General features: G+C 46.2%; 1 protein-coding gene across 1 annotated transcript in view; it reads left to right on the top strand.

Moving 5' to 3' along the window:
• Nucleotides 1-21,417, top strand: part of GALNTL5 (polypeptide N-acetylgalactosaminyltransferase like 5) — a 36,784-nt gene that overhangs the window by 11,314 nt on the left and 4,053 nt on the right. Inside the window, exons 2-7 of the mRNA XM_039861253.1 lie at nt 7,244-7,541; nt 7,873-7,993; nt 9,753-9,919; nt 12,527-12,649; nt 14,839-15,088; nt 16,687-16,804. Of these exons, the coding sequence (XP_039717187.1) occupies nt 7,244-7,541; nt 7,873-7,993; nt 9,753-9,919; nt 12,527-12,649; nt 14,839-15,088; nt 16,687-16,804 (1,077 nt within the window). The remainder of the gene's footprint in view (nt 1-7,243; nt 7,542-7,872; nt 7,994-9,752; nt 9,920-12,526; nt 12,650-14,838; nt 15,089-16,686; nt 16,805-21,417) is intronic.

Here is a 21,417-nt window from a genome sequence, read left to right as displayed (position 1 = left end):
GCCCATCGATGGACTTTCGGGTTACTTCCACATTTTAGCTATTGTGACTCTGCTGCCTGAAAAGATGATTATTTGGCATGTAAACCAAGCTACCAAAAGTCTCTAAATAGGCTATTTCTCATTACATCATTAATAGTTCAAATAACTAACATTGGGCCCTAGAGTTTATGTAATTCTCATCTTTAGGGCATCTTTGTCCGACAAATACTCTTGGCATCCTAGAAGCAAAGTTTTCTGCTTTTTAGTTAGCTGAAGACAGAACTGACTGTTCATCCAAGATGTCTCCGATGAGCATCAGCCAAAAGCAATTCTGTTGTTACTTTTCCAGGGGAACTGACCTCATTTGGCCAGACCCATTCGTGGGATTTGAACCAATGTCTTGAGCAGCGTTTTCTTTCCCTGCTGGAGACGTGACCCACCCTAGGTTTAAGGACTGTAGATTCTCTCTGCGTCCCTGGTGTAGCCTGGCACCTAAAAATGAAAAACAACAACATCTCCCCCCACCCCCAGAAAGTCACCTTTTACCCTCGCTTACAGACTCTCCTGTGTCTTATACCAGGAGTGATGAGCTCGAAGCAGTCAGCAGATTGTTCATCAGATAAGACGGTCCTACTTGGGTATTTGCCAAGGGGAGGCCACTGCCTGGCATTTTTTTTTTTACCAGCCCCACACCCCCAGCCCCGGGCCCACAATAGTCCCCTACACTTTAAGACAGCGAAGGGGAACCGCTCATTAAAATCCTGCTTGTGAGTTTCCTAGGCTAACGGCCCCCTGCCATGGGAGAGCTCACTGCGTGGCGACTGGAAGGGAATGCTTGTGCCTGAGATGATCGCATCCAAAACCATGGCCTCCGTGGAAGGATGGGGTGGCTGGGAACCAGAGTGGGCGGGGCCTGGATTCTTCTGAAGGGTTTACAAGGTAAGGAGGAGCATAGGTTGGCAAGTTCAACCAGTAACACATGGAAGGACTCAGAGGTCGGAGCGGTCTGTTGGGAAGGTCTGTAACCCTTTCTCTTTGGAGCAAAGAATGGAATTTTTGGGTAAATGAGCCCAGTCGAGCTGGTGGGAGGGAGCCAGGCAGGACTGAGACGAAGGCGCCTTCGTTAGCTTTCAATTCTTTTTTTCTTCTTCCCTCCTTTAGTTTCCCACCCCACCCCCTCCCGCCAAAAAAAAATTTGGCGCTACTCACCAATTCCTTTGTTTTGTCTTAAATGTGATAATTACTCCAGAATTTATTCAGTGACTGTCTCCTAGCTCCTCTCGCATGTTAAACAGCATCATGAAACAGAGAGATGGCAGAGACCGGGGTCCCAGAGCTGACAACCCCCAAAAATGCTCGGGACGGTTTGCAGTAATTGGCAACTATACACTCAAATGTTTTTGCCTGTTTTCTTTTAATTTGCACACCCTATTTCTGCTTCTCTGCCCCTTGTTTTAAGCATTGCCTTATTTCCCCTTGGGAGACACAGGACCAGAAAGAAAAGTCTTCTTGGCTCTCAGTCTGAGGTCCTGCCTACCTTAACACGAGATTATTCGGTTACCTTTTGTGCCACCCCCATCTGTGTTTTTCGCCTCCTCAACCTGAGACTAAGGCGCAGGCTGCTTTGTTGTTTCTCCCTGTAATTGTTTAATTAGAATTGACTAGGATGAGCCTTGCCTACTAATTTGAAAGAAAACATGTACTTTTCAGCCTCCTAATTTCCGTCTGGCCGCAAGGAAAGTTCCAGGAAGTTGCCGTGGAGTCGGTGTCCGTGGTTGCACGTCACCCTGACTGTCCCCGTCAGCCCTGCTCCGTGAGCTCGGTCTTCCTCCTCCTCACCTCCCGCTTCCGCTCCTGCCAGCCCCCCGGCTTTGTGCTCTGACTTCGTGCCTTTTGTCTGGATCGATGCCGGCAGCTGTGCCCCCGCCTGTTGGTCCAGTGTTTTTCCTTGTCACCCAGCTGTCACGGCTCAATACTTTTTCTCTTCCATGTCCCCTAATTTCTCGCATGATGAGTCTATTTCCCTGGTGGCCCTAAGCGACTCCTGGGCAGCACCCGTGTCTTCTACACCCTCTTGTCCAAAACTCGTGCCCGCTGACTTTTTTCTCCTTCATTTTTTGAGGACACAACAGACCTACAATGAAGTGCACCAACCTTCAGTGAACGGCCCGATGAATGTTTGTAAATAATGCAGGTTCCACGAAGCCTTCTCCCAGATCAAAAAGATACAGACCATTCTGGAAGGCTCGCTCTTGGCCACTCTCAGAAATAGGCACACCCCCCCCACCCCGAGAAAATCACCACTCTGATTATTTTCACTCTAGATTAATTTTGCATCTTCTAGAACTGTAAGCTCCTGTGTCTGGCTTCTGTCGTTCAATGTTAGGCCCGAGAGCTTCTTCCACATTGTCCGTGTGGCTCTAGTTTGGTCATTGTGTCGCTGTTTGGCATTCACTTATATGAATGACCACAAGTTCTCTGTTCTACTATCGATGACATTTCGGCGGTTTCCAGGTGAGGGCTATTATGAATAAAAGCTTTCCTTTTAATATTAATATTATTATGAAAGGACGAAAGAAAACCTTCCCTTCTAGCCTTTCTGAAGGAGACTCGGTGTTAGGGTTGGAGTCATTACCGCTGTCACATCTTCTGGGGAGAGATGTGGAAGGCCCCACCCGCCCCCTGCCTCCCACAGGCTCCTAAGCAGACGTCTGCTGCTCGCAAAACACTGAGTCAGCCTCCTCAGGCGGGGAGGGTCGAATCTGCTCTGACATGTTCAGAAAGAGGAAATTTCATAAGCTTTTGGCCAAACTCATCTGCTAATGTCTAAGTGTTGAGCAATATAGAATAAAAATTAAAAGGCCGCCAAATAACCTTTTAGTTCATCTGTGAGCCACTCGCGGTATACGTAAAGCTTGTTCTTAAGTTTATTTCGAAAGAGCTAAAAATGAGGCCTCGCCTAGAGAAGGCTAGGATTTGGACTTGCCCAATACGAGGCTTTTCTTATTTCTTCAGCCGGAGGAAAGACTTTCTCCAAAGACCCTCTGACCTTTGGACATCCTCATTCCACCTGCTGACAGAAGCTTCCAGGCAGGGGCTGATGGGGGGGCTGCCGGGGGCTGGGACATCCTGTGTGATGTCACAGGGCTTTGTGAGGCAGCCCGATGCTGTAATTTGAGCACGGCCATGCAATGCAGGCAGGACCACCCAACACAGTCAAGAATTTGCCCAAGACCCGGGGGCCACCAAGTCAGCCATTCAGAAAAGTCCCCTCTTTTAGACTATTCGGCGTACACTCCTGCCTAATTCTGCCTCTGACTCGGCCTGGAAAATACATTAACTGCACAGCGGCCAGTGCAATTGTGTCAGTGGTAGGTGGGCGAGCTCCGTGTGCTGGGAGTGGGAACAGAAATGGGGGCTGGGGGGTGGGGGGCTTCCATCTCCAATCCGTGGAAGCAGCACACTGTGTCACTGAACCTTGAATGAGATGCTGGCTCTGGGGATTAGCATTGAAAAGATCTGATTTTTTAAAAAAGGGTTCTGGCTCCCAGGCTGGGTTATGTCACCCTGGAGGCGGACTGGGCGTGGTGATGACTTTAGTTCTTGAAAATCAGCGCCAATTTTCATTTTATACCCCTTTGTGCTTCTTAAGATTTACACCAAGCAACAGTATTATTTACTCAATTAAAAAGAGAGAGAGAGAGAGAGAGAGAGAGAGAGAGAGAAAGAAAGAAACAAGCCCTTCATGGTATCAGAAAGTCATAGGTCTTGCATGGAGATCTTACTACGATTGTCCTAGGAAACCTAGGGGTTACAGACACGGATTATTTACAGAAAAATTAGTTGTGATATCATCTAAAGCGCGGTCATATTTTCCTGACTCTGAAGACTCGCAATTTTAAACAAACTCAAAGATCGTATCCAGACTTAGTTTAGGGTTTTGGTTTCTCGGTGGGTGTGTGTACTTGCACGTAAGCATGTATGTTAGCAGTTATTAGCAGCATTTTTTTCTTCTTGGCAAGATTCTTTTAATTAATACCTCGGAGGGGGGGAGTTAATGCATTTGGTTTGCTATACCTACAAACCATCATTGAAATATGTTTTATAAATTCTGTATTTTTCTAGCATGTGAATTCAACATATTTTAGAGAAGAAAATAACTGAACATGGCTTCCTTCTGAGGGGACTGAGTTGAAAAGGTGACCGCAGACTTCGATCTGCTGTTGGGTAGGGTTTTGTGGAGCCGTGAATGGGGCGGGGGTGGATGGCGTGCATATTCCGGAGAACGGGGATCTGCCTTAAGAAAAATGTAATACAAGAAAACATATATTAGTAAAATAAAAGAATTGGGGGCCGAGGTTTATAAGTGTTGACATCTAAAGAGTATTTCTCCCCAATTTTTCTTCATGTAGTAGAACCCCTATAGAGAATAGGGGCTTATTTTTCTTTTTAGTAATAATACTGTTATATTTTGTGTATTAAGTTTGGTTGCTTCCCCTCACCTCCATTCTCATTTAATTAGTTTCTAATTGCTTTTGCTTTTTGGAGAAAGTTGAAAAAGAAGTCTCTCAAAACTTAGCCATGTAACAGGAGGACGTGGTGGTACTTAAAGCGAAAACAGCTTCATTCTGTTTTCAACTGTGTGAATCTTCTCTCACACCTTCGACCCCTTTTCTTCACATAATCGGATGTTTCGTTTTTAAAGTGTCATTCATTCCGTCCGTGAGCCTCTATCATGCCACCCGGATGCTCGTCAGCGTGTCCCATGCTACGTCCTCGCAGGATGCTCAGGGTCCACCCCTCCCCGGAGCTCTGCTGCCCTCGTGTCCAGCCACGGGCATGACCCTCAGCCTTGTCTGTCCTTCGGTTGTAGGAGACAGGAATCCCTTCTGGTGATGCTCAGGACGCCCTGTGACTGACATTTTGCCTTAAGTTAGTGACTGAGCACCCTCACCTTCTCAAATGCATCCATAGCGTCCAGCGACAGCCATCTGAGTCCTCGGTATTTCTACGTACTACTTTTTGCCCCCGCCCTTCAGGTGTGCCACCCAGAACAGTCCCCTCCACCAGTGTCCCACCCCAGGTCACCGCTAGTGAAGTGATAACAGGAGCGCCTACGGCCTGCCAGGCCTGCCAGAAGGCCACCTTCCCAGCAGCAACGAGTCCTCGGGCCCAGCCAGCCGGGCAGGGACCCAGCCCCCAAGCCCCATCTTAGCCTCCTTCCCAGTGCCACCCCCCTCGGCTCACAGGGGGCCACCTCCTCACCGTGTCCTCACATGGCCCGTCCTCTGCACTCGCTCCCCTGGGGTCTCGTCAGGTGGTCTCATTAGGTGGTCTCACTTGTTTGGATTGGCTTAGGGCCCCCATATGCCCCTGTTTAAACTCTTGCCTCTGTAAGACGCTGCCTCCAAATGCAGTCACGTGGAAAGTTCGTACTTCAGCAGGTGATACTTGGGGGACTCAGTTCAGTCCATAACGGCATTCCATGACGATTCAAAAGTGGGACACTAAGCCGCTGATTGGAATCTCTGGGTGTCTGACGTGAGCCACAGGTGCGCTGTCTTCAGGGTGACACGCAGGAGGCAGCTGTTCGGTTGGTCACTCCCACATGTCGATGTGTGGAGGCCTTTGCGCTGGAATGATTCTCCCATCTCCTCCCTCGCGTGTATGGCAGCCTAGCTGCCAGGATCCTCGCACACGGGAGGGCTGTGTGATCCACATGTCCCATATCTGAGTTTCCCTCTGCAGAGGCCAAGCTCCTACACTTCCGTTTCTCCAGAGGAGGAGGTGCCGGGCTCCCCCTGACTTTTCTGTGCAGGGGAGGTGAGGAGAGCTGACCGCTCAGCACGTTCACATGCGGCCTTTCCCAAAGCCGGCCTGTGCGTCCCCTGGCGTGCCTGGGCCTCCAAGCCCTCAGCTGCCCCGGGGGCTGCTCAGCCTGTTGCACGGCACACTTGGACTTGTGACTTCTTCTGTCCTTCCAGATCGTTATCACACATCCAGTAGCTTCCTGTCTTCCCACCCCGTGCTGACATTGGCACTGGTGTTCCTTCGATCACGCTCTCCCCGGGCTGGGGCGGGGGGTGGGGGGAGCTGTTGGCTTTGTTTTTATTCCCTGTGGAGCCAGAGGGGAGAGGAGACGGGCACAGGTATTTTCTTTCCATCTATCATCTTGAAAGGATGCCTCTCAAGGCTTTCTTCTTCTTTTCCGATGAATTATGAAATATTTCCAACGTAAGGGAAATACAGAGAAAGATATCACGAACGCTGCGTATACGTCATCGAGCTTGATCAAGCCTCATCATTTTGCCACGTTTATTTCATAGTTGTTTTTTTTTAATAAGCATTAATAACTTAATAGGAACTCTTTATTCTCCTCCTCAATGTCCTCCCCGCTGAAAATAATCACTACCCTAAATTTGCGCACGCCTGCTGCATGCGGTATCCCCATGAACAATGGCACCGGCGTTTCATGAATTCTAAACACATATAGGTAGCATGGTACTTAACCTATTTTTTTGTGTGTGTGTGTCCAACATTGTTCTTTTAGATTTTACAGCATTAACACAAGTAGCTCTAGCCGGTTCGTTTCCAGTTTAATGAATAGCCCCACTTATCAGCTCTCCTGCTGAGGGAAACTTAAATTGTGTCTAGTTTCCATTACAAACATCGCTTCAGTAGACATTCTCGTACTTGTCTCACGAGAATCTCTTCAGGGTGTACTTCTAAGGATGGAACTGCTTCAGCGTACCCTGTGTGTAAATTCAGCTTAACTAGATATTGCCAAAATGGTTGGTTGCAACATGACATAGTCCCATCACTGAGGAGCCACAGTTTTTATTGCCCGCTTTCTTTCCATCGTGCGATGTCGTATGTTTTTATATATATTTAAGTCTGACTGTGTCAAATCTGATTTTTTAATAGAGAACTAGACTGTCACTCCAAGATGGATTGAGCATGTATAAGGAACGAATATACCTTCTTTCACATTATTTCCTTTAGCTACATGCTCGGGTGCAAGGGCCAGTGACTTTAAATGATATTATGTGTTTTATAAGCATGTTGTGCATTTTGATGTTACATAATCTTATGCATATCTGCTTTAAAAGTTTTTGATAATTGAAAAAAATACACTTTATGAAAGTATATGATAAGCACTGCTATCAAAATGATTGTTTTTAAAACTGAAAATTGAACTTAAGCCAAGTAGATGATCCACTGAAATATCTAAATGTATAGCTTCTCTTAAATCCTTCTGATTTAGGAAATTGGATGGACTCTCAAAAATGCTAGGTTTACAATGAGACATGTCATCATTCAGTGTTTACTCTGTGGATCTTTGACCTTTGGGATCTGGACAGCTCTGTCATTTATTTATTTATGCCACAATTATGTGAGCGACTGGCCAAAGGAAACCCAAGAGGCTACATCAGTTTGGTCCCTTGATAAAAAATTGCAACAGATAATTCTCCACGGCTCAGGAACAAGACCAAAACCACGTGTAAGAGTTAAAAGGCCTAACAGAGATGAAACCAAAGAACGGGGGACATTTTTAAAATTAGGTAAGTATTTTTATTTTCTCTGTTAGCCATTTTAAGGGGAAAACGACATAAATTTCATGTTCAGAAGAGTCAGAGAATGTTTTTTTTTTTAAAGAGCAATTCGATTTTTAAATTATGAAATATATACTACATGCAGAAAATAATAAAATAGGTACGTTGTATATATCACCTAAATTTAACAATTTTGAAATACAGTTTGCAGTATTTGTTTTATATCCCTTTGTTTTTCACAGAAATAAATTTTGATGGGTACAGTGAAAAACTTTGCCCCTTTATCAAAATGGTGATAGTAAACCAAAACTTATGTGACTCTAATCACCATTTCTTGCAGCTAAGAAGTTTAACTATACGGACCCAAACCTTGTTCATGGATTTTTTGAATATGGATTTAATGCTGTTGTCAGTACAAGCCTGGGCAGAGAGAGACTCGTGCCAGATACCAGGGATAAAATGTATGTGTCTCCTGATTTTTTGTATCGAGATATAATTAACGTATAACGTGTTAGTTTCAGGTGTACTACATAATGATCCGATGTTAGTATATGCTGTAATACAATCGCCACAATAAACCCAGTTAACGTGGGTCGCCGTACATAGTTACAAAAAATATATATATATATTTTTTTTGTGATAGAACTTTTAAGATCTACTCTCCTAGCAACTTTCAAAAATGCAGTACAGTGTTATGAACTACAGTCGCCATGCTGCACATCATCATATCCACATGATTTATTTATTTATAACTGGAAGTTTATACCTTTTGCCGCCCCTCCCCCCCAACTTCACCCATTCCACCCACCCCCTGCCTCTGGCAACCACCAATCTGTTCTCTCTGTAAGCTTGGTGTTTTTTTTTTAGGGGGCTGGAGATGAATTATTGGGTTTTTATTTTGATTTCACTTGTAGGGGAGATCATTCATGTTTGTCTTTTTCTGTCTGATTTATTTCATGTAGCATGTCTTCAAGGTCCACACACGTTGTCATAAAAGGCAAGATCTGTTTTTTGTGGTTCTGTTTTTTAATGGAACTTTTTGCGTCATATAGATATCTATATCTATCTATCTATCTATCTATCTATCTATCTATCTGTCTATCTATCTGTCTCACAGTTTTTTATCCATTCACCACTGATGGACACTTAGGCTGTTTCCATGCCTTGGCTATTATAAATAATGCTGCAGTGAACATAGGGGTACAGATATCTTTCTGAGTTAGTGTTTTCTTTTTAAAAAGTCGGAATCAATACCTAGAAGTGGCATTGTTGGACCATATGGTAGGTGTATTTTTATTTTGGTTGAGTAACAGTCATTCTGTTTTCCTTACTGGCTGTACCAATTTACATTCCTACTGACAGTGCACCTCACCAACACTTGTTAATTCTTGTCTTTTTAATAACAGCCATTCTAACAGGTGTGAGGCGATATCTCATCATGGTTTTGATTTGCATGTCCCTGATGATTAGTGATGGTGAGCATCTTTTCACATACCTGTTGGCCATGTATATGTCTTCTTTGGAAAAATGTCTGTTTAGGTCTTACGCCCATTTTTTAATCAGATTGTTTGGTTGGTTTGTTTACTATTGAGTTGTATGAGTTCTTTATATATCTTAGATATGAACCCTTTACCAGATATATGATTTGCGAATATTTTCTCCCATTGAGTACATTGCCTTTTCATTTTGTTTATGGTTCCTTTTTCTCAGTGGAAGCTTTTTAGTTTGATATAGTCCCACTTATTTAATTTTGCTTTTGTAGCCTTTGTTTCTGGTGTCAGATCCAAAAAGTTACTGCCAAGGTTGAGGTCAAGGAGCTTACCGCCTATATTCTTCTAGGAGTTTTACGGTTTCAGGTCTTAGATGGAAATCTTTAATCCATTTTGAGTTCATTTTTGTGTATGGTGTAAGATAGTGGCCAGTTTTATTCTCTTTCAAGTGGCTGTCTGGTTTTCCCAACACCATTTATAGAAGAGACTGTCCTTTTCCCACTGTCCATTCTTGGCTCCTTTACCGTAAACTAATTAACCATACATGATGGGTTTATTTCTGGGCTGTCTATTCTGTTCCATTGAGCCGTGTGTCCGTTCTTATGCCAGGGCCATACCGTTTTGATCACTATAGCTTTGTAATATAGTTTGAAACCAGGGAGCTGAGATTCCAAAACACCTAAGGCTTTGAGATGAATCATTCTTTTCCCGCTCTTATTCGTGCCTGCAGGTGTCGTAGGAAACATTACCCGGTCAGTCTACCTACGGCCAGTATTGTCATTTGTTTCCACAATGAAGAGTTTAATGCCTTGTTTCGGACAGTGTCCAGTGTCATAAACCTCACTCCGCACCATGTCCTTGAAGAAATTATTCTGGTAGATGACATGAGCGAATTCGGTAAGACAAAACAACGGTCTTTCTAATCTGCTTTGAAGGCAGTGCTCTCTCTGATGGCGTGAGTTATTTTATACAAAGGACAGCTTTCAGTGGGCATTGAGGCGGGCACTGTGCTCAGGGCCATCGCTGTACGGGTGGGGGTGTAAGAACCGGTCCTCATCCTTGTGTTGGGCTCGTGGGGTGACTAATGCTCCCATGAGGTGAACGCAGGGGCGCCAGCCTGGTTTGCAGAGATAACCAGAGACGTTCAGGAAGACGTGTCGTCCAAAAAGACAGACGGGTAAGTTGGAGTCATCCACGTGGAGAGGAAGGAGAGAGGGTTTCAGGCAGAGGAAACAGCTTTGTAAAGGCCCGGAGATGGGAGAAAACATGGCGAGTTTGGAGTAGTTCTGTATTTTGGTCATTTACGTGTGAATGTGGCATTGTGGAGGAGGGCTGGACGTAAAACCAGAGATATAAAAAGGCAACTGCTTGTAAAAGGGCATCGTTTAAATTTTATCTGGAGAAAATGGGGAGCTATTACAGGCTTAATGCCAGGAAGAGACACGATCCAGTTCCATCACATGAAAGAATTCTGATTGGACCAACTACAGTTAAGCGCTTCTTCCTGCATGCTCCCTGGCTTAAAGATTCACGATATTAGTACAAAATCCGATTAACTACACTTAGCATTTGAAATTAGTTGTATTGTTTTACAACTTAATTACAAACCGGAGGCAAGCCAAGAGGGACCCGGATTAGTGAAAAGAGTTTTGGAGTTTGCAGGTCCCTGTAGCATCCACACTCTGTGGCAGCAACAATGAGTCAGTGTCACATAGGTTTCCTACCTGGACGTTTACTTAGCCCACTGTGAATCGGACCCACGGTGGGGTGGGAATGAAAAAGAGGAGAAACAGTAGGAACAACAAGAAAAGGAAGAAACTCTAGATGCCTCGACTCAAAGGTAGAATGTAACTCAAGCTAATGGCAGCCATGTTTAGGAATTTCACATGTTGGCCAGGCACTGTCCTGCATGACACTATTTCTGTGGGAGCCACCCACATCAGAGGGGCACGGTGCTATTTATTTCTGGTCTCGTGCGTGGGCGGGCACGTAGATAGATGGTCGGATCCCTTCTCTGATCAGTAGTAGGGAGCAACATGTGGCCATGTGCTGGGCAAGAAGCCCCCAGTAGAGCCGTGAGCAGGAGGGAACAGGATGGGTTCTTCTGCTGGACCGTGGAGTCGTACCTTCTCACCCAGCAGGACAGGGGTCGTGCCGTGGGGATGCCATCCCAGACGGCCCCAGGACCCCTCCCCCAGCCTTCCAGAACCACACCGTGACTTCGGAGATGTACCTGGTGACCCGCTTATACATTCTTTAGCCATCAGGGGACTCACTGCTGTTAACCAAGATATGGCTGTGCTTCTGCATCCCCTCCCTGACCCACGGTCACGTGGCTTGTGGCGATTTTACCCACCCCACCGAGGAGCTCAGGCTTCGACTCCCACAGGGCCTCAACCCAGAAAATGTGGGAAATGGGGTGTTCCGAGTTCCGATGGAGGCAAAGATGGACGCATTCCTGCTTTTAATTTGCAGTGATTTGGGGCTATAGGAGACGTTTCTGAAGTGCAACTTGCCTTTCCCAGCTGACACCACTAGGCACTTCCGATGACTCCCTCAGCCTGGGGGGGTAGCAGACGGGCCTGGGGACCACCCCCACTGAGTTACGTGAGAGCCATGTCCAGAGCTGGCCTGCTGCCATCCAGCTTATTCAGAGTCCTGGTCCCTGTTGACAACAAGGCAACAACATGACCACCTTCTGAAAAACCCAGGCCCTCCACTTGATGTCAGAAATTACCGCTGCCGGAATGCCTTCATTTCCTCGATCTGGCTCCCAGACTTCCTCTGCGTCCTGGTTGTTGGAGAGGTGTTTGCTCACCTGGGAGCTGAGCCGCCGCCCCCCCAACCCTGTCTGCCTCTGAGCAGTGCCCGGCATTCTTCTTAAAGACAAGGAAGGAGATCCCTCCTTCGCCCAGATGACAAGGAACCTGCTTCCACTGATGCCCCACCTCCTGGTCCAGAGTCCTAGGACTTAGGAAAACTCTGGGGCATCTGCATCCATCTCACCTGAGCCCAGCCTCCTTTATCGTCATCCTATTAATCTCCAAATATTAAGTGGCTGTCGGGTACGAGGCTCTGTGCCAAGAGATGTGTTTCCTGCTCTCACTACAGCAGGGCAAGGAATACGGTGGACAGTGCTTCTTGCCAACCAGGAAACAGACTAGGGGGTTGACGGCTTGCCTGAGCTGTTGTAAGTACCGTTTTGAGTAATAAAGTCAGACTGCTCCAAAGTGAAATAACTCATGCCTTTTCTAATAAAGTTTTAATAATGACTTATTAAAATCGAGGTATTTCACTGAAAACATCGAAGAATATTTATAGTTGATTTTGATGCTGAATCCCTTTTCTTTCTCTTCCTTCCGTGAGGTAAAACTTCCTTTTAAAGTTAGAACGTCTGTGGATTAGCATGGTTCGTAGGAAGCAATTGCAATGATGACAAACTGTTTTCATTTCTATAGTTACAGTTTATTAATTGTCAAGTGTTGGATTTTTTTCCCCGCCCAGATGATTTGAAAGAAAAACTAGACCATCACCTGGAAATGTTTCGGGGAAAGATCAAATTAATAAGGAACCAAAAGAGAGAGGGGCTGATTCGGGCGCGGCTGATCGGAGCGTCTCGTGCTTCAGGTACGAACATTTCTTTTGGGATGGGACCCAGTGTCTGTGTCACAGAGATCTGTCTGCCAGTGCAGAAGTAATCCTCATGGGGACGCTCCATGTCTCCACTGGAAGAAACAGAGTGGACATGGATTTCAGTCATATGAGTCTTTAGTCTTCTTTTGACTCAAAGTAGTTCATTTGTTATGTCCAATAGAAGATATTCCTTTGCAGGGACCCTGATGTCAGCCCCTGCTACAGGATGAGGCCCCCAGATACAGACTCTGAGTGGCGCTGGAGACCCAGGGAACCCACGGGGGTGCTCTCGGGAGCCACGCTTGCTGGGAGTGAGGGAAGCAGGGTTTCGTGGGGCGAGCTGGGCTGGGGTGCAGCTGCTCATCCCACGGGAGACTCTGAAGCCAGCATGGGCGCCAGTTCAGGGCCACCGAGGCCAAGATGAAACAAGAAGGGAAAGAGATTACGGAGAGAAATGTCCACGAAGGATAAAGGGGAGAGGGAGGAGTGCGGGCCAGAAGCTGCTGGCCTGGCCCCTGGAAAAAGAGAGAGGAAAGGAAGGAGGTTTGGGTTGAAAGAGCTTCAGAGAGGCTCAGCTGGGCTGGCGGGGACCGCGAGCTCAGATGGTCTGTTCGGGCAATCCTGCATTGGGCCCCAGTGGCCCGGCTCGGGTTCTCCCCAGGGTGCTTGGTCATTGGCTGGGAGCCCCGGGGGAGAAGGCCTTGCTGTGAATACCACAGTAGATCCCGAAGGAAGCTTCGGAAGCTGTCAGACCCTCTCCTCACTGCAAGGCTCTCTGAGCGGCACACTCTGGGCTGCCACCAGGAGCAGTGCAGAGAGGGGACATTGCCCTGGACAAGGCAGCCCCCATCCTCCATCAGGGGCTCCCGGGGAGGGGCTCAGCTGTGGGCCTGAGCAGCCAACACTGCGTGGGGAGGAGCCCCGGGGGGCGTCCGAGCTTCCCTGCCGTCCAGCTTCCCAGAAGCCTGACGCTCAGAGGTTGCCGGCAGAACCCTGAACTAGAACCAGGGGAGAGGGGAAGTGTCCAAGGGCTTCGTCAGGCCGCGTTGCGATCCGACGAGCTGTCTCTTCCTCAGCACGGCCTCCCTATGGGCAGGAGACCGAATGACAGCAGAATCTGATTCTCTTTCGCTGTGTCGGCCTAACCGATGGAGATGTGCTCTCACCTAACTACACAGACGATACATACTCATCGTCCCAAACGCAACACGAGCCACTAACACAGCGCGGAGTGTGCGCTTTGAGACCTTGGGTTTTATACATGAATACACGTGTGTGTATACGTACAGCTTTAAGGGTTTTTCGATATATAGAATCACACTATATTGTCCCGAGACTTACTCTTTTAATTTCAATGTTTTGGAACTTTTCCCATGACAGTACTTAAGACTCACGTCAGTTTTTTGATCATAGTGTGGTAATTCGGTATGGATTCCGTGAATGGGTGGCCATCATTTGTTTAGCCATTTTTCAAATGATTTTTATTTTTTACTATTCCTCAAAAAAAAAATGCTTCACTGGCAATTCTCGTACGTTTATCTATCTCTACGCAAACGTATGCTGGCGCCTGTGGGATAAATGGCTCCAAGTGGCCTTGTAAAAGAAATTCTTCTTTCACATTGTGATGGATATTGCCAAATCGTCCTAAAGAAACGATTGCCCCAAAGAACAGTCCCAATGCTCGCACTGGACCTCACCAAACACAGTTTCTTTATTTTGGCCATGCAATCCCCACCACGTTCTCTGAGCAGAATAGAACCACATTAAAGCTTGAACTCAAGAGCAATAATAATTATGCATCTTTGCATCCCGAGCACCAAACTAAACACCAAAGAAAGCATCCTTGCAGTAAACATTTGCTAAATTGAGGTGATCTAGCAAAGCTAAGCTAAACTATGTTTAATCGAAGGCTAGCTCTGTTCCACCTGCTTCTTTAGAATCTTCCCGAAACCCACTCTTTACCACGTTCACCAGCAACTCCTGAACAATCCGTAGGGCACGATGTCCCACGTTTCTGGTTCAAAATAAAGGATGTGTTTCTTGTCTCCCCCAATGGAACTGAAAGCACCTGGAGAACCAGATCCATAGTAAATGCTCGACAAATTGGTTGTTTCGAACGTTGATTTGGGTCGTTAGATATTTCGTCCATGCGGACCAACACCAGCCTGTTCTTGCTTCCCCAGGGGACGTTCTGGTGTTCCTGGATAGCCACTGCGAGGTGAACCGTGTGTGGCTGGAGCCCTTGCTGTATGCCATCTCCAAGGACCGCAAAATGGTGGTGTGCCCTGTGATAGATGTCATTGACTCCACGACCCTGGAATACAGGCCCTCGCCTCTAGTGAGAGGAGCTTTCGACTGGTATCTGCAGTTTAAATGGGACAATGTTTTCTCTTATGAGCTGGATGGACCAGAAGGACTGACTAGACCCATCCGGTGAGATTTCCTCTGGATGCGGGCAAGCGGCGTGTGTGGAGTACTACTTGGGGAAAAGAAAAACTTTCAGAGATTATTCCTTCAGTTTCTTGGGCTTAATGGTATTCGGTTATTTATCTTGTTTCTAAAAGGCTGTAATAATAGAATTTGGTAGGTTTTGCGTTTTCTCCGTTGAAAATGAGCATCTCGCCCCAGCTCGCAGCAGCTCCCTGGGAAGTGTCCCCCTGATCGCGGATGTCCACCCTCGGAACGTGGACTCGGTGCTCAGGAGCCAGCTGTGCGCCGGTCAGCGCTGTGGGCGATGTCTTTGCCGAATTCAGTTATAAAATACTCATCCCAGGGCTTCTACCTGTCCTTTTACAGGTTGAGATAAACCTGATTTTCCGAGATTATTAGCCTTGAAATCTGTATGTCTAAATGTGAGAACAATTTGAATACTGAGTTTTCACTGCATTCATGAGGCTATTTCGTCCAGGTCACTTTTCACGTTTACTGATAACGTTGGACACCACGCTCATTTCTCTCCTTTTCCTCTTAATCTGTTTCACAAACCACACGAGTAAAGTTTCTAACGCCGTGGCCGAGGAAGTCCTTTATCGCCGCCTCTGTTAACTCTCGTCTCTTAAACACGCTTTAATCGGGCTTCGTTCCCTCCCCCAGCCAGACCTCGTTAATGGCCTTCGCAGTGTTAAATCCAGCGTTCGGTTCTCAGTCCTCGTCCCTCTGGCCTGCCAGCAGCGCCCGTGCGGTGGACCTCTCCCTTCTCTTCGACAGGCCTTCCTCCCCGGCCCCAGGACCCCACAGTCCCCTGGCCTCGCTGCTCCTCCTCCTCCTCCTCTGCTCGATCCTCCTCTTCTCTCCAGCCTCTTACTCAGAAGTGCCCAAGTCTCAGTCCTCTGTCCTGTCTTCAAAATACATCGAGAGTTTGGCCACATCGCACAGCCTTCGTTGCTATACTGCTATCCAGGATTCCATCATCCTTCTCTGGGACCACGGCAGTGACCTCCGCCTGACATCCTGACTTACGCCTCTGCCTCTGACTCACTAATTTATCCCTAACACGTGATAGATGCCTAATAGACACTCTTTTGAACAAATGAATGAATGAACGAATGAACGTGTAGTTATTTTAATTTTAAAACTATTTAATTTGGTATTGTTGGGCCCTCTATTGGTAGACAAAAAAAAAAAATAGATGTTTAGTAATATGATTGTTTTTTCAGAAATAAATATTACAATTCACTTAATGCCCTTAGAAGGGGAGGGGTCTCTAAACTCCTCCCCAATTCAGTCGTCATCCCCATGGGAAACTCACATTCTAAAGGTAATTTTCTCTCCGAACAAGACAACATTTAATATATATTGCCTGCATAACTTGTTGCGAGATAAGTAAAGGTTATTGTCTTCTTTGGGGTCGTTATGGTTTTAATTTAATAATTTTTACATACTTAAATGTATGTTAAGATAATTTCAGTATTAGTTAATATGGTTGTTTTCTAGTTTTTAACTACGTTATCAGCAATGTTCAATATAATCTTGGCAGAAATTCATAATGACTGAGTCTTGAAATCAACTGACTATTTTTGTGTCTTTTTTAGGTCTCCTGCAATGGCTGGAGGAATTTTTGCTATAAGAAGGCATTATTTTAATGAGATTGGACAGTACGACAAGGGCATGGACCTCTGGGGAGGGGAAAATTTGGAACTTTCGCTAAGGGTAATTCAGATTTTGATTTTTAAATAGTTACCTTTGTACATAGAGAGCGAAATCTAACTTTAAGTCACGTAATCTGCTGTGGCAATTATGCCATTTTTCTACACGAGTGTCCAGTACCATTCTGATGTCTCGTGAGATATACAATTCATGAGACTCTTTGCAAAAATCGAAAACATTTAATAAAACATCAGGTTTTCTTACCATATGTTATTTCTAATGTATGGTATCAAATTAATATAATACCTTTAATCTCCTTGCGGAATTCTTTTCTGTTATACGGATGGTCTTAGTTTTACTGCAGCGGGAATAACAGGATTAGGAGGAGGGGACCTGGATGCCACTAAGCATACGGGCCATCTTAGTTCTCAGTCTCTCCATCTGTTAAATGACAGGGCTCAGGAGAGGATGTCTGAGTTGTCTCCTAACTCTTAAAGTCTGAGATGCTCATTCCAAAACGGATGAAACTTGACATCATTATGGCACGTGGAAGAAGCCAGCCACACATTTATATGAGTCCATTCATACGAAACATCCAGACTAAGCAAATCCATGGAAACAGGAAGTAGATTCAGGGTTGCCCGGGGCTAGAGGAAGGAGGGAGACTGCTAAAGGGTTCCAGGTTTCTTTTTTCCGAGGTGGGGGCGCTAAATATGTCCTCCACGGTAGTGATGCTTTCCCAGTCTTGTGAAAATGCTGAACATCATTAAACTGTATGCTTTCAAAGGGTGAATTTCTTGTAGCATATGAATTACAGCTCAAAAAAAATTTTTTTTAAAAATCCTATGATGTCAGAACACTGGGCCTCGGGCCTTAGAGTCCCAGCTCTACTATTTACTTGCTCTGTGGTTTTCGGCAAGTCATTCATTTTTCTAGTTCTCAGTTTCCTCGCCCGTTAAGTAGAAGTAAATATAAATGCCATTCTCGGAATCTTATGAAGATTTCATGAAATAATTGGGGTAGAGGATAAAGCACCAAGTAAATCTTCCTGGGGAGAGTCCAAAGAAAACATAAAGTACTATTCAAAGGTTTGTCCCATGGTTATCACGTGTAAACATTTGTTTTTGACTAAATTCTAATCGGTTTTTATAACGATCACTTTGGACTGTGCATAAAAATCTAGGCCGGGAGCTCACCGCTATTACCCTTGCCATTTTTTCCCTCATTTTTCTCTGTCTCGTTTGTCTCTTTTCCCAACAGAGACATGTTAGTGCAGAGAAAGCAGCTTAATCCATGAATTTATAGGAGCCGATTAATAAGCGACAGCCGTTGTTATTCAAGTTTAAATTTTGCCATCTGTTCCTTGTGCTCTGCGAAGTCATCTGCAGAGACTGTACTTTGATTTTCTTATGTTATCTTGGCACGTATTAATTTGCTTTTTGTATTTTCTTTCTCCGATTTTTTTCTGGTTTGGATTTTATCTCCCTCTTCCTTCCTTCCTTTTGGCTGGTTTAAAATTACAGACGTCTTTCGTAAAGCTTCAGATACTTTATTATGACTATAGGAATACCGAGAGCAGTATGTTCTTCTCCTATTTGGCAGCCTTCTGTAAATCCGTTATTTTCATTGCTGCTGCTTTTTTTTTTTCATTCATGTCTTCTCTTTAGACCCAGGAATTATTTTATAAGACCCATGCCTTTAGCACTCTTCTTTGTTTCATTGATTATTCCTCATTTTATTGCATGGCTCTGAGAATATAGTATACGGAATGGCCCCCTGTCGGGACCTGATAAGTTAATAAACACATTCTTGTGTCTCAGAATAAAATCAATTTTGTGAATGATACAAGCCTAGTTGAAAAGTGAGTGTATTCCTTTCCCTATTTCCCTGGTATTCTCTCCAGAGAGTAACAATAGTTAACTTATTCCAATGTATTAATTATGCTCGCTTCAATATTTTCAACCACTCCATTCCTAATGGCCCCTTCTGGTCTTTTTGGTGTGCTTGAATCTCCCTTTTTCATAAACAAACATCTAATTAATAAATAGCTAAAGCACTCTCTGGACCCTGGCAGCGGTCTCTGACCAAGAGAAGTGACCTGTCTTTCTCGAGAAAAGATCATCTGCCTGTCTATACGTCTCCGTTTCTCACGTCCTCTTCGTTCTAGTAAATCAGCGTCCCGGGGGCCCTGAGCGTCTTGCGATGTTATTCTGGGAACTGTGACCGGTTTAATATTGCTGTGTCTAATGGATGGCTCTTGGTCTTCCGTATACTTGAGGTTACTGCAGCATTAGACACTGCAGACCAGTCTTTTTCAGAAGTTTCTTGGATTTAGGACACTTCTGCTTCCCCTTCCATTGCTTGCTGGTGCTGAATTTCCTTCCCAGGACTTCTTCTGTGCATCTCTTAAAAATGGAGATTCCCAAGATTGTTGTCCTCATCGACCTCTCTTCTCATCCTATGTGCTCCTCAGAGTTCAGGGCCATCGTCAGCCATTTTGCACCTGTGAAGCCATGCTCGTGGTTAATACAGTCCATTATTTCCTTATCTGATGGGAAAAAACCTCTACTCTGAGTCAGCTGAATACCTCGCACCTGCAGTCCGACCACCCCACCCTTCCCGAGGATTTCTGGACCCTCCCGTGATCCAGCAACTACAGGGACAGCACCTGGCAGGCTAGGGCCACTAGGACCTGTGGTGGCACCTCCGCTCTGATCGGCCAGCGTCCGTATTAGGATTTTTCATCACATACCCGCATCAACTCCCATGGCTGTAACTCACACCTGCATGGTGACAGCACCCAAATCTAAAGTTTTAGTTTAGGACTCTCTCAGGAGTTCTACTTGGGTTAAATACAGCCATCGTTTAAAGAGCACCTTCTGTGTCAGGCTGTGCCACATGCCGGGCGTTCAGAAGATGACATGATCCTCATTCCTTCATTCGTTCATTAGTCAGCAATGCTTATCGAGAACCTGTCAGGTGCAAAGCCCTGTGCTGGGTGCTAAAACCCAGCAGCGCACAATGTAAAGTGGTTTGTCGCGTCACAAAGCTCGAAGCTTCCATTACTCGTTTAATTTTACTTCTGATAAACGTAACGATGGAGAAATAAGGAGTACTGTGAGATCACACAAAAGGGGAACCTAGCCCGTCTTCAGGGAGGTGTGTCTTAGATGGCTCCCCTACTGAAGGGGCATTTAAAATGTAAAGGCTAAAATTGCGTTTCCTTTATTTACCAAGTTCTGGCTATGTGTGATATGCACTGCTCTGCAATCTTACAGGTAGTAACTCATTTAATCTTCATAATATACCTGTGAGGTCGGTACCACCATTATTTCCTATTTATAATGGGGAAACTGAGGCACAGAGCGGTCGAGTCACAGAAGTCATAGGTAGTATGCTCCGAATCTGCTTCATACTATATACTCAAGTTCAGGTCTTGAGACCGGCTGAGTTCTGCGGTGTTTCTAAGTCACTTTTCTCGGTAGCCTCCGATGCTCTGAATTTGTTTTAGCTGCTCTGATCTCAGAGTTACTATTGCTCGTGACAGGTGGTGACTCACAGGTGCCCAGGGCACTGCGGCCTCACGCCCAGCCTCGGAGTGGTTCTCATAACCAGGCTTCAGATTCCCACTTCGGTTTCCCTGGCAGAGTGGAGGCCAGCCTCGAACTGTCCCTAACAGCTTGTGTCATGGCCGGCCCCATGACTCCTGGGGCCTGTGCTCCATCCTGGTGTCCTCAGGCGGGGGCGAGGGGCAGTGCTCTGGGAACCCAGGCCCTGCCACACACTTGGAGCATCACCGGCCACAAGAAGCCGGTTTCTCTGCCTCCCCCAGACTGAACCTCTTAGATGTTCTGCCATGTTAGATTCGGCCCAGGGTGGCTGAACCTCCTTGGACACTGTGATTGAAAAACAACCCACCTGCTGCCAGCAGAGGGCGACCGAGGCGGACCTCGAAGTCCGCGAACCAGAGGACGAGGCGGCCCTTGCAGCGCGCCCTGGGTTACCTCCTCGGCCCACCTGCTCAGCATCTCCGCCCCTACGGGGTTTCCCCAAGGCCCCCTTTCTCTTCCTCCTCCTGCTCAGTACCCTTATCCATTTCACACTCCAGTGACCGACTTTATGCTGATGACACCAATTCCAGCTCCTCCCCAGTGCCTTCTGCGTCTGAAGCTTGTGCGACCTGCTGCCCACAGGTTACCATCATTCGCATGTCCCCTAGGCATGCTAACCCCAACAGTGCAAAAAGAGAACTGTTTTCCAGTCCCTCTAGCCCATTCCTCCTCCCCCGTTCCCTTTACGGTGGACGACCCCGCCACTACGTGCCCACCACTCACCCCGCTCCCCGAGGACCTGCTGGGTCTCTCAGGCCTCACCTCCCTCCGCGGATCCCACCAGTTCTACCTCTAAATCACCCTTCGTCTCTGTCCACTTTCGTCTGTCCCCACCGCCATGGTCCACAGCTACGGCTTCGATGTCGTTTCTTCAGGAAGGCGTTCGTGACCTCATCCTTCCTCCCCCTACACACGCGCACACACACACACACGCCTGTGCATGCTTCACTGTTCCACACATCTACCTAGACTAATACCGACTAACAAAGTGTTAGGACAAAGAGTAATTTTTACTTTCTTCTGTGTGCTTTCCCACATTTGCCAGTTTTTCAAGTCATATTTTAC

This window comes from Pteropus medius, unplaced genomic scaffold (genome assembly GCF_902729225.1).
Source record: "Pteropus medius unplaced genomic scaffold, Ma_sr-lr_union100, whole genome shotgun sequence".
Classification (NCBI taxonomy): Eukaryota; Metazoa; Chordata; class Mammalia; order Chiroptera; family Pteropodidae; genus Pteropus; species Pteropus medius.
The sequence above is the reverse complement of the archived record's forward strand: the minus strand, read 5'-3'. Positions and strand labels throughout refer to the sequence as shown.